This window comes from Triplophysa dalaica, chromosome 12 (genome assembly GCF_015846415.1).
Source record: "Triplophysa dalaica isolate WHDGS20190420 chromosome 12, ASM1584641v1, whole genome shotgun sequence".
In the NCBI taxonomy this organism is placed as follows: domain Eukaryota; kingdom Metazoa; phylum Chordata; class Actinopteri; order Cypriniformes; family Nemacheilidae; genus Triplophysa; species Triplophysa dalaica.
Window position 1 is genome coordinate 17,098,678 of NC_079553.1, and position 12,765 is coordinate 17,111,442.

A 12,765-nucleotide genomic window follows, 5' to 3' on the forward strand; every position below is an offset into this window, starting at 1 on the left:
AATGGTTAAACGCATTAAAGCATAACACTATGATCTTTTATCAGATTACCGTTTTCAGACAGTAGGGGACGCTCACACAATGTTTGTTTGAGCACGTACCCAAAACTGAATTCAGGAAGCCAACTGAATCATCAGGTAATGTGTAGAAATCAATCAGTTTCAAACAGTTACAAGTACTATAAAAAGGACAGGACTTAAGCAGAAATCACTTCACAAAGGTTTATTAGCCACATGTGCAAGCATAACATGTTTATTGTTTTTACCAATAATTGAGAAAGTTACAGTGCTGATACAAATTCCTTTAAATCAAGTTATTGTAGAGTGGAATAAAATGTAACAGTACATAGGCTACATAGTACCAAGTACTGCCCTGTATCAGTAATGCACAGTGGGGACCAAATAATAAACTGTATAATATCCATGATGTACACAGATCATTTTGAGACGGCATGAATTTCTGGACAGCAGAATAGTTGAAAAGCTATGTCACAGGAAAAGATGCAGAACATTACTGTATTCCCCTCACTGAAAAATAAACATTAGGCAGTCAGGCAAGACATATGGGAAAAGACCCGTCTGTGTCTCGTATCTGTGTTTCATGTCTGATTTAGTCTTTGGAGTGGATTCAGCTAATATACATGTATACGCTGATGATACAGTTAGCAGCATCTTCTGTAAACTAAGCATTAATGAACTTACAAAATCCATTTTATGTTATTCAATGCTCACTGTTATAGATGAATTTGGTTTTAATCAATACAAATCAGTGATAAGAGTATTACGTTAACAACGCAAGGTTGAGGGTTCGATCCCAGGGGATAGCACATACCTATGTATAAATGTGTAGGATAATCCAATTTAATTGGCAGAATGCGTTAATATAAATGTAAGGAACCAGATGTGGTAACCTCAACTCTAGATGGTAAACATATTGAAATAGTTGGCTCCTATAAATATATAGGTATATTGAATGATGAGAAATTGGGTTTTAATGTAAACATTCATAATTTGTTGAGAAAACTCAAACCCGAACTGAGGTTTCTTTATCGTTTGAAAAGCTGCACTAATTATGAGGAGAGAAAGACATTTATAGAGAGGTTTTGTCTATAGATTATGGGGACACTGTTTACATGTATGCAGCCTCTTCCGTATTAAGGAAATTGGATATTGTCTACCGTGCGGCATTACTTTTTGTGTGTGGTGCAGATTCACGCTCTGATCATTGAATATTACATGAATCTGTGTCATGCTCATATTTAAATTTTAGGAGGAAAGTTCATATATTTATTTCTTAGACAAGTCTGGGCAAATTAGCTAATCTAATCTTTTAACCTTGTACACAAATAGTTATTGCATCTCAATCGTATTTCAACTTAAAAAAATCCAAACGTGTCCTCAGAATTTGGTAAATGTGATTTTCATTTTATGCCCATTGGGCATGTAATGATTTGCAAAGGGTATTTAAATTGGTGTCCTTTCTATCCTCATGCACTTTTAAATGTATTTTGTATTCTGTTTTAAAAGATTCCTTTAAAACCAAGTCTTAAGTGTTTATCTTGATTTACTTGTTTTTGGTACTGAGTACTATGTGTCTTGTTTTGTGTGAAACTTTGTGTGCCACTGTCTTGACCCCCGGAAAAAGAGAATGTGAAGTCTCAATGGGATTTTGGATCCTGGTAAAACATTTTTTTAAGGCTTTAAATCACTTTGTCTTCCTAAACTAGCCATAAAAAAAACAAATGATTATCAAATGAAATGAGAAATTACCAAATGAAAGAATTTTATAACAATGCAAAAACTATAATACTGTAATAATAAAAGTTAATATTTAAATAAAATAAAAGATCATTTTTTATTAATAGTAATAACAAGCGTTATTCTTATACAAACCTATGATATCATTGTGATAAAGGACCCAGGAACCATGCATTCTGCATGTTGTTGCAGTGTCACAATGGTTAAATCAATGTCATGAATTGTGCAAACACTGTACATATGTCTAAATTTTAGAATCAGAAAGAACGCAACATATTATATATGGTTTTTAATAGAAATTGTGATATGCTTTTTTTGGAAGATTGTCAACCCTACAGTAGCTCCTAAACAAAAAAGACAAAGACAAAAGCCAAAAATGTAAATTTACTCCTTAAAATAATCAAATCTTATACTTTATGTATCATATGCATTTTGGCTGGTCAAGCTACAAATAATAACACATAGATAGATTTCAGTATTAAATGTCATATTTTGTATTCAAATACAAAAATTGTTGGGTTAAGACATACAGGGATTGCTTAAATGATTCAAATATTGTTTTGAACCTATTCTTTTAAAAATAACCCCATGAAGCTGATGTTCTAACATGAATCCGACATCCCAGTGATTGATATGAAAATGTCGACATTTTAAGCAGCTGCAGTTATTTCCCAAAATATTGTCATCATGGCTCTTCACCAATACTCTTCTAAAATTTGAGGTGTCACTGACAGGTGAAAGGCTACACTGACAGAACACACAGGTACAGAATATATAGTTCATGGGTGGTGAGGGGACTGTTGACAGGTGTAGGGATTGCAGACACGAAACAGATTCGGGAGCGTGGAGGACCGTGGGTAATGGAGTCCTCGGGCAAACACGGGGAGAAACCGGGACACAGGGTCGCTGTGGAGGAGATGGTTACCAATTCTTACCACTTAGGGTGTGCTTGTCAGAATGGTCAAGATCAGTGCTACAGGTCACTCAGCATTTTTGGGCAAGAAAATGTGAGGCTGTTGAAGAGAAGGCTGAGCTGGACAAGTCATTCGACTAGAAAAGAAAATGGGGAAATAGGTAAGACGTTTACAATCTCATTTATTCAAATATTGAACAATTTAAGGTAATACATTTAAAAATGAATAAATATGTAAATACTACTCTAGTGACAGGGTTGGGTTGTTGTAAAACCAACAATTTCCACAAATAAACACGTCTTTCTTACCTCTAAAAATACCAGATGCTGCAACATGTTGTCATACACATTCAACAGATTTGTGTGCAGCGCTTCTCTTTCATATAGCTTAGGTGACTCACATGAATCGCCATTTACTTGTTGAACAAAGAGACATGCATCCACTTTTCTGAAAAAAGAAGGAAAAATAATAAAAATGTGTTAAAAATCCTACGCAAAAAATGTTTCCCAGTCTTTCTACTGGTATAGGCTACTCTCAGTACTGCACACTTAATCATTTTTGTATTGCTATTTTAACAATTCCATTCTGATTTGACACCATACAGTAATTTTCTGATGTAAATTACTTAAATTATAAGATGACAGGATATTTGTAAATGTAATCAAACTATTAATAAAATCTAGTTATTTATTTTACTCAGGCACATTAGAGAAACCAGTTCAAGACAAGTTCCCCAATAATGCATTTTATTGTAATCATTATTTTAATCACTTTTTGGCATTTAATGGCACGTGGATAGAAGGCATTTATTATATTAATGTACATAGATTTTTTTTAACTGAAAGAAAAAAAATGAACTGCTGTATATAGTAGAGTTACATAGTCGCGCGTCAGGCCCGCGAGCCTGACTGCGGTCATATAAGCTGAGGTCTGGGCCCACCACGCACGCGCACAGCCGGATTCCATTCTGAGTGGACGGACCGCGTACTGTCAGCTTTCCTGAGGTACTTTTTACTTAACCAGTCATTAAATTACTTAAAGTAAAAGCCGACTACGAATGTGAATGGAAAGTAAATAAAATAATGTGAATAGAAAGTAAATAAAATACAGTATTTACTTAAAGAAAGTAGTTTAAATCGTTTTCGTCTTTAAGGACAGTCAGAGGAATTTATTTTGAAGTGGTTACCAATGATGTACAATTATTATTTTAATTACCTTTCTTTTTTTTGCCTTAAGGTAAATGACACACTGATAAAAGGCATTATCATATAAATGTAAATTGATAAAAAAACGAAAATACACAACGTTAAACTCCTGTCAGAAGTCTGAGGAATGAGGAATCTGACTCATCATACTTTATCCTGAGGTAAAATCGGCCAGTTTTAATTCAAACACAGGCCCGCTTTATTTGACATTTAACATTAACACTATGAATAAAGTAAAAATGGTCAGCTTGGATCGCGAGAAGCCGTTTTGTTTCAAAGTGTTGTCTGAAACGATAACGTTATTTAAATAATTTTGTATGAACATTCTCGTTTTGTAGTTAAAAGGTTGGTCGTCTCACAGACTTGGCTATGAGCTCGCGAGCTGCCTCCCTCAGACACGTTGACGAGTGCACCTAGAACGAAAAACAGATTAAACTCATTAAGCTGTGTGCCCATAAAGAAACAATGAATTCGGTCACCGATTATTTTGTAGAAGTAGTGTAGTGTAGTAGGAATATGAGTACATTATAATCATGCGCGAGCAAGCATTTTTCATTTTCTTTCGCACACCCCTGCTGAAAAACCCCACAATACAAACCTTATAAATGGTTGCCATCAAAATACCATTATGAACAATTACATATTCGAGGGCGCTCAGACCGCGTTTGTGTGTGTGCAAATCCAGTCGCCCTTCACTGGCACCTGGCGGCAGACTTTAGAACGGACGAGACAAGGGGGTGCCTCCCTCTTCCACCACGACTCGTATATATTTGGCTACATACATCCAAGTAATGACGACCTCGAGTCTAGAATGTATTTTCGCAGGTTTCATAGCACGTTATAAGCATATTACATGTTGCAAGATTTACTGATAACTTCGTCATATATTTACTTAAAAAAAGAATTATGTGTATCACATAGATCATAGACATTTAACTATGCTATTTAAGTTTAAACTGAAGAAACCAAACAGGCACTGTGTAAAATGAACATGTTTTTTTGTTTATGTTTTTTGTCCCCATTTGAATATTTATCATTTTAAAGACCTGTAAAATATTCACCACACTGGTCTAAAAAAATCCTTCATTGGAATCTATAGAACAATTTGGAAAGTATAACCAACCCGGGTTTGGATTTTGCAGCAAAATACAACAAAAAACTAAACCGGAGCCTTTATTAAATTTATACTGTTCAAATAATTATTATCTTCTTTTCCAGACTCACTTGGTATCAAAATATTGTAATGTAAGTGATAAATACAAATGTCAATGTGCATTTAATATTTGCCATTTACATAGCATTGAGTCAAAGGTCACTGATGACACTAAATGTGAGATGTCTGTTGAAACCCAGTCATGTTTGCTCTTTTTCTGCCTTTTTTTTGTCAACAGCAGCTAAACAAGACACAAAGGCTCTTTTAAGAGCCCCTACCAGAGCATCTTTGGCTTTGTAAGTATACATTTTGACTGTCAGATACCTCCTCGGTATTTGGGTTCAATGTTATAAAGCCTGTTAGTCATCGGTGATATAGACATAATTCTTTATATTTAAACATTCTACATCAAAATTTTGAGTTTTTGATTGTGGATTATGCAGAAGAGGCCTCCCTACCCTTCTTCTGCATTTCACAATACAGAAACTCAGTCACGTGATGTCAGGTGCAAACACCCTATTTGTTTCTGATCTTGATGTGATTCTGGATAACAATACTAGCTTCTTTTATTGCCAATCAGAAAACGGTGTCATATTGTGTTTAGCTTTTGCATATTCATGACAATATGAAAATAATAATTTTGAATGCCTCTAAAGCTCACATCTCAATTTTACAGACTAATCTAGCTGTCAGACACGTGTGTCCTTAAATTTATTTAATTTAGATTAATTCTTAATTTGATCACATATTACATTAAAAAATCTTATTCTAATTTGCAGCACAAATGCAACATTTGCCAAAGACTGTACTGTCATGTTAACAATTGCAAGTAATATTTTATCTACTCTTATATTTTTTAGATCTTCACTGTTGTCTCCACAATTTTCGGACACTTTTTATTTCAAGGTAAATACTATTCTTCGGGTTCACTTAAATGTGCTCTTATTATTTTTTATCATTCATGTAGTCATCCTGGTTACATTTGTGATGGGATAACTGTTTGAAAAAGGCTATGTCCAAAGACTATGACACAAAAAAGGTTGTTTTTATCCTTTTAGATTTTTGTAGCCTTAGGAATGGTATTTAATATTGAGCAAAAGACCAGTGATGCAGAAAGTGATGTGATCGATTATACATCAATTTACAGCATTTATAGCGAGTGAGGCTACAACACTATACGGATAATAACCCTTACGAAAATTAACCATAGTTTTTTTGTGGTACAAGTGTAGTAACCATGTTTTTTTGGTGCAATGATTACTTAGGGCAAAACCATGGTTTTACAACAGTAACCATCATTTACTAGGGGTTTTACAAAAAAAATGGTTTTCAAAACCATGGTTATTTTGTGATCATTTTTTTACTACTGTAACCATAGTAAAACCATCGTCAATTTTCGTAAGAGAACAATGTTTGAATAACGAAGTTCTAAGTTAATTATGAAGCAATCAATTGGAAAAACAAAAATCTAACATTACCACAGTTTACAGGAAGTGGACGCGGGCTCATGTGTATGGATGTACTTTTGCAATGCTGATCGTAACAACGTGCTGGCAACATGGCAATTTAGGTTTTTTCTTCTTAAAGCAGCTACACTTTCCGAATGTATGTTACATTTATAAAACGGCTGCACTTTAAGGTATTTTTAATGTTACTTTTTTAGTTCACCATCGACACATAGGCTAACTAATAATAAATCCGACCTCTAAAAACACTACAGCATTTACAGTAACGTACATTAAAATAAGAACGCAGAAAATGCTCACCTGTCACCAGTCAACTTATATCCGAAACCCACTGGAACCCAGGAGCTGTCACCCCACGCGTCAAAACACTGACTTGTGGGTGTGTTGGAGGCCTCTTCTTCGTTGTTGTTTTTTTGCGCATAACATCCTATGTGCATAGCGTCACCTACTGTTCGTTGCTGGCACAACATATGTTTTCAAGAGACATGGATAGCCGAACAAACCCTAACATTAAAATAATTTAAAAACCAGCAAAAACTGATAACAATAATGATGGTTTGTTGCAATTGTAAAAAAAATCAACTGTAATTGCAGGAGCAAAAGTGACAGTGTAATTTCGGTGATAACTGATTCGATGTAATTAATATTGACAAATCAACAGTGTTTTACTCATTGGTTGCTTGCTGTCAGGGAACACTGTGGTGTCACTAGTTCACCGAATGAAACAAAAACGATTATATTACTGAAACACATATCTATAAATAGTAAATTTAGAAAATCTGAAAATAATTTTGGAATGGCTTCTTGTTTTTTCCTGCAGCTGTGGATCTTTCTAGTTATGGCAAACTGTAGATTTACTCTATTATTTTTAAATTGTGAGTGGAGATTAAAAAAACAGTTTAGCATAACCATGCATAAAGCAGGCCAATAGAAAGATCTACATGAATGGTTTCCTGAGTGTAAAAGAAGACAGAGTGTATTGCCCAAACTTACAGAGCAGATGAGAGGAGAGAGATTATAAATAAACCAAATATTCATTAATCATGTGACCACATACTTTTGGCCATATAGTGTATTCTCATTATACTCAAAATTGCGAAATATTTCCGAACAATATTTGACATGAAATCAAATATTTTTAATTTACTGTAGCATGGACTCCAAATCCAGGAGGCAGCGATACACAAGGCAGTGGAAATGTGCCCGAAGGTCACTGGCTGAAAGGATTGTCGAAGAACAATTACAATGCAATCCAAATACATTTCAACACGGACAAGATCCGATCAACATGATGGAAAGAAATGACTATGACGCTGACATGCAAAGTGCTTTTGAGTGTGTAGAGAATGAAGGCAGTGAGCAAAACTGCAGTCCATGGCATGAGGGTGTGGAATACGGGGTCATCGAAGGAAACTGCAGCTCAGGACAGAAGAGTGGGATTGATGCAGTCAGTGAGGCAAACTGTAGTTCAGGGACTGAAGATGTGGAAATGCCCCCAGCCTCACTTACAATGTTTCTGCAGGAGTGGAGTGTGAAACACCTCATAACACATAATGCAATTGATGACCTTCTGAGAGGACTTCAGAAACATGGACACCCAGTACTGCCGTCAACAGCAAGAACCTTGCTCAGAACCCCAAGACAAATCAAAACATTGACAATGTCAGGGATGCAGTGTGTTCACTTAAACTTGAGAGAGAGCCTAATTGAGCAGCTAAAGCACTACCCAAAGGAGATTACTGAACAAATAAGAACACTGGAAATATCCTTTAACATAGATGGACTGCCTCTTTTCAAAAGCAGCAGGGCACATCTTTGGCCAATTCTCTGTGCTATTCATCTGACACCCACCAGAGTCTTTCCAGTAACACTGACACTTGGCCCTTCCAAACCAACAAATCTGGATTTTGTTGAACAAGCTTTGATAGATGTTCAGGAACTCCTTGACAATGGCTAAGAGGGAAAACAATTAAAAATTAGATGTGTTGTCTGTGATGCACCAGCAAGAGCGATGGTAAAAAAGATCAAGCAATATTCTGGCTATTATGGGTGTGACAAATGCACACAGAAGGGCAGATGGGTTTCTGGTAGAGTGACCTACCCAAAGGTGGACAACCTCATCCTACGTAGTGACGAAACACATTGTGCTGAAATGATCAGACGGGAGCAAAATGAGTCCATTCCAGTGTCTCCTTTTTTAAGGCTGCCGATGGACATGATAGCACAATTCCCAATTGATTACATGCACCAAGCCTGTTTGGGTGTTATGAGAAAACTCATCACAGAGTGGATAAGAGGAGATAGAAAGGCGCGAATGTCTGCTGTTCAAATAAAAGAAGTGACCCAAAGACTTCTGTCACTCAGGAAAGCTATTCCAAGCTGTTTTCCCAGAAAACCAAGGGGTCTAGAGGACATAGACAGGTGGAAGGCAACTGAACTGCGTCAGTTTGCTGTGTACACTGGCAAGATTGTGCTAAAGATAATACTGTCTGACCAGCTGTACGACCACTTCATGGCATTCAGTGTTGCCTTGAGCCTTCTCCTTTCACCCAGCTTGGCAGTCAACCACAACAAGTACAGCACTGATCTGATGACTTACTTTGTCGCAAAAACAAAAGACCTTTATGGCGAGCAATTCATGGTGTATAACATCCATTCAATGATACACCTACCTGCAGAAGCAATTCATTTTGGGAGTCTTGATGCTTGCAGCGCATTCCCATTTGAGAATTTTCTTGGAAAAATCAAGCGACTCGTGAGGTCAGGAAAACAACCACTTGTTCAAGTGGCCAAGCGCTTGATGGAGATTTCAGTCTCTCCACAGACTCAATCTGTGGTGGCCGCAAAGTGCAAATTGTCAAGACCAAACAATGGCTTCATTCTTGGCGAGGGAAAATGTTGTGAGGCCATTCAAGAGAGGGTTGAGTCAGATGAGTCTGGCTCCCCTGTGGTATTGTGCAAAGTATTCGAAAAATGTGAACCACTTTTTATGGACCCATGTGACTCACGAATAATTGGCTGTTTCAAAGTCCAGTCAAGACAATGCAGAGTGAAACTTGTACCAGAACAACAGTTGACAAGACCTGCCATATTGCTGGAAAAAAACCAGGAGATTGTTTTTTTGTCCATCTTGCATAATATTTAAATTCCATCATGGCAAACCTGGCTAACAATTTCCATCTAATGATACAAAATTTATCATGGCATCCATCATGGCAAACCAGGCTAACAATTTCTATCAAATGATACAAAATTCATCATGGCAATAAGGTAGGCCCAAAAAGAAATAAAGCATCTACAAGTTGCTGAGATAATGTACCTGCACATAGTTAGTTATGTAATCATCTTTCCAGTTTTTTATTGCTAACAAGCTTTGAAGCCATGTTGTCAAAACTCTTCATACAGTTTACATTCCCATCGTGGATCTTGGCCAAACAGTTAATCTCTTACGGTAATATGTAGTTTCGGAAAATTCATACTATTGATGCATCTAGAGAACTGTGCAGATTTGGTTGCCCCTTAGACCAGCCTCTCTCTAAGAGAGACCAATGGTTTTCAACATGGTTACTTACTGTGACCCTTATCATATAAGAGGTCGCTGCTCTTGGTCTTTCACTCCATTTTCTACTGCTCATTTCCCCCTCAATCGTCTCCATATTTCCAAACAAAATAATCAACAAAGCCATTTTTGCAAATCTCTTTCACTTAAACACGGTGATGAGCGTAAACAAAGACATACTGCATAGGGCTTCCAGCTGAAATCGCAATTTGCTATGTTTAGAATATGTTTTCAATCTTTTTTTAATCAACTGTTGAAGCATTTAATAAATGTGCTGAAAAATGAGGGAAAAGTGTCTTTGCATGTGGCAAAGTACGAATAGAATTTTGGAAGATGTGGAACATGGATGCATTTTTTGTGAAACCAATGAAAAATTATTCACAATCTAGTCAACAGAGACTTCTGTTTCCCTGACTGTGTGCACAGTTTTGAAAATGTAACTTTAATATTGACAATATGTAAGAAAGACATAATGTTATTGATGTATTTATTTGTCTCTCAACAGATGGAGAAAAAAACTTTTGCGGTTGTGGAATTTGCCGATGACAATTCTATAGAAATTGTCCCAACCACGTGGTTGGAGGAAGCCGCCGAAGTATGCATTTGTCTTCAAAAAACCTTAATGAAAAATTAACTTACAATACTGAAATGTAACCTTTTTACAGGGAACATTCTGTTACTGGACATTTACCAACACAAGGAAGTTGGTAAAAAAGAATGCAATGCCTGACAAGCAAAAGTGGAGGCGGCACCCCATTAAGAAGATTTGGCTACAAACAGGTCAATGATATAGTCCTACCACTAAAATAATTTTATAGATATTATTTTAAGGTTGTTGATTTAATGTGCATTGCCTTATAACGATGGTGTTGTAGGGATCACCAATTAACCTACTATAATTATACAATTTAGTCTTCCAAAGCACCCTTGAGCTTCACATCAGTTTCACCTCCCTGTTATCAGAACCTATCCCTATTCCTTACCAGTGTTATGTCTAGAACCTGCGGAGATGCCATCTATCCCTCCAGAATACCGCTCATTTCAGGATGTGTTCAGCAAGCAAGTCCCTTGAGGCTCCCACCACACTGACAATAGAACTGCTCAATTGACCTGCTGGCTGTATCTAAACTACCTAATGGTGGAGTACATAGAGGAGTCTCTCCGTCAGGGTTTCATTTGACTATACACTTCCCCAGCCGCATTCAGTTTCTTTCTTTTTTCAGTTTGAAAGAAAGATGGAGGATTAAGACACTGTATCGATTTCCCGACCAACAATTCACAAACTGTCAAATATCCCTATCCACTTCCACTCGTGCCAGCAGCCATGGATGAACTACGTTTGGGTTGTCCAGCGCACCCTCTGGGCTTCATGGATGAGGTTTTCCGAGAATGTCTCCACCATTTTGTGATCATCCACATTTAATGACATCCACATATATTCCTGGAATCTGGCTGAACATCACCGTCAGGTGACACAGGTCCTACTGTAAACAAGCTCCGGAAATTGGAGAAATGTGAATTCCACCGTACCACCATTGTTCCTTGGCTATGTCATCAGTCCCCATGGCATCCACATTGGCTGTTCTTCACTGACATTCCTGTTAATATACATCCTTGCACTTTTCTGTTGTCCCCTGTGGTCATTTTCTGTGTGCTTACATGTACCTTATTGCTTACGTATTCTATACATTTCATTATAGTATTCAATCACACTTTAATTTGTTTTTTAAGGGATGAAATCTTGTGCCGGCTGGGTTGTTAATTTGGGCACAAAATTACCAGTCTATTCAGTCTATTTAAAGTTTGGATGCCAAGTGGTTGTCTACAACAAACTGTGCAATCATATACAAACTCCCTAAATCTGTAATAAACAAACAACAAAAAGATATCTGAAGTGCATAAAAAACATTCTGGATTTGCAATAACACCACCATCACCTAAAACCAATTCAAAAAGTCAGATAAAAAATGTCAGCATAATATTTTAATCAAAGCAACTTACATAGCATTATTTTATTCAATTGTTTCTAGATGTGTGCAATCCCCTGGGATCAAACCCACAAACTTGCAGTGCCAATGCAATGTGCTTACCACTGAGCTACAGGAATGAATGTGTAATGACAATTATTTATTACCTGGAGAGTAATTGTTTTTTTTTCAGCCTGCATGGTATTGTCCTACCATGTTGTTAATGATTTTTCTGGTTATTGCTAAATTACTTTAATAAATGTAGTATTTTACAACAAGCTATATTTTTTCAGACTCATTTGAAAAAGCCCTCCAGAAATCCCAGCGAGCCACAGAGACGTCCAATATTGAAACCGAGGACACATCCATTAAAAAGAGGCCACACAAAAAGCCAAGCAGATTTCACTCGGAAAATGATATCACCTCAGATGGTAAGTGTTTAAATTATGTATGATAAATACTTTTTACACTTTTTACAAATACTTTCGTAAATTTATAATTACAGTATTTTAATTGCTTATGTCCTATTTTCATGACTACAAACCTGACACCTAGGGTCTCTAGTAAATGCAGCCTAGTATAAAAGTAAGAATATTTCTTAACATGAGATGAGGACAAGATGGCAAGGAAAATTGAATACTTTTTAAGTCTTACCATTAACGGTCGCTGCAACACTTTTAATTGTTCCTTCAACACGTTTACGTTCTATGAGTAACAGGGCTTTTTCCTCTTTTGCTCCCAAACTC

General features: G+C 36.5%; 1 protein-coding gene across 8 annotated transcripts in view; it reads left to right on the forward strand.

The window, feature by feature from the left end:
• The first annotated feature begins 3,472 nt into the window (after nucleotides 1-3,472).
• Nucleotides 3,473-12,765, forward strand: part of LOC130432294 (uncharacterized) — a 28,468-nt gene continuing 19,175 nt past the window's right edge. For 3 of the 8 annotated variants that reach the window (XR_008908454.1, XM_056761594.1, XM_056761597.1), the window contains exons 1-6: nucleotides 3,473-3,673; nucleotides 5,266-5,323; nucleotides 5,888-5,933; nucleotides 10,558-10,647; nucleotides 10,718-10,832; nucleotides 12,313-12,450. Coding sequence is in view for 7 of the 8 variants with exons in the window: in XM_056761594.1 (XP_056617572.1) it covers nucleotides 10,558-10,647; nucleotides 10,718-10,832; nucleotides 12,313-12,450 (343 nt within the window). In the remaining variant the exon portion in view is untranslated. Of the gene's footprint in view, nucleotides 3,674-5,092; nucleotides 5,120-5,265; nucleotides 5,324-5,887; nucleotides 5,934-7,645; nucleotides 9,864-10,557; nucleotides 10,648-10,717; nucleotides 10,833-12,082; nucleotides 12,166-12,312; nucleotides 12,451-12,765 lie in introns of those variants that run through there. The other 5 variants (XM_056761595.1, XM_056761596.1, XM_056761593.1 and 2 more) reach the window with 5 other exon arrangements.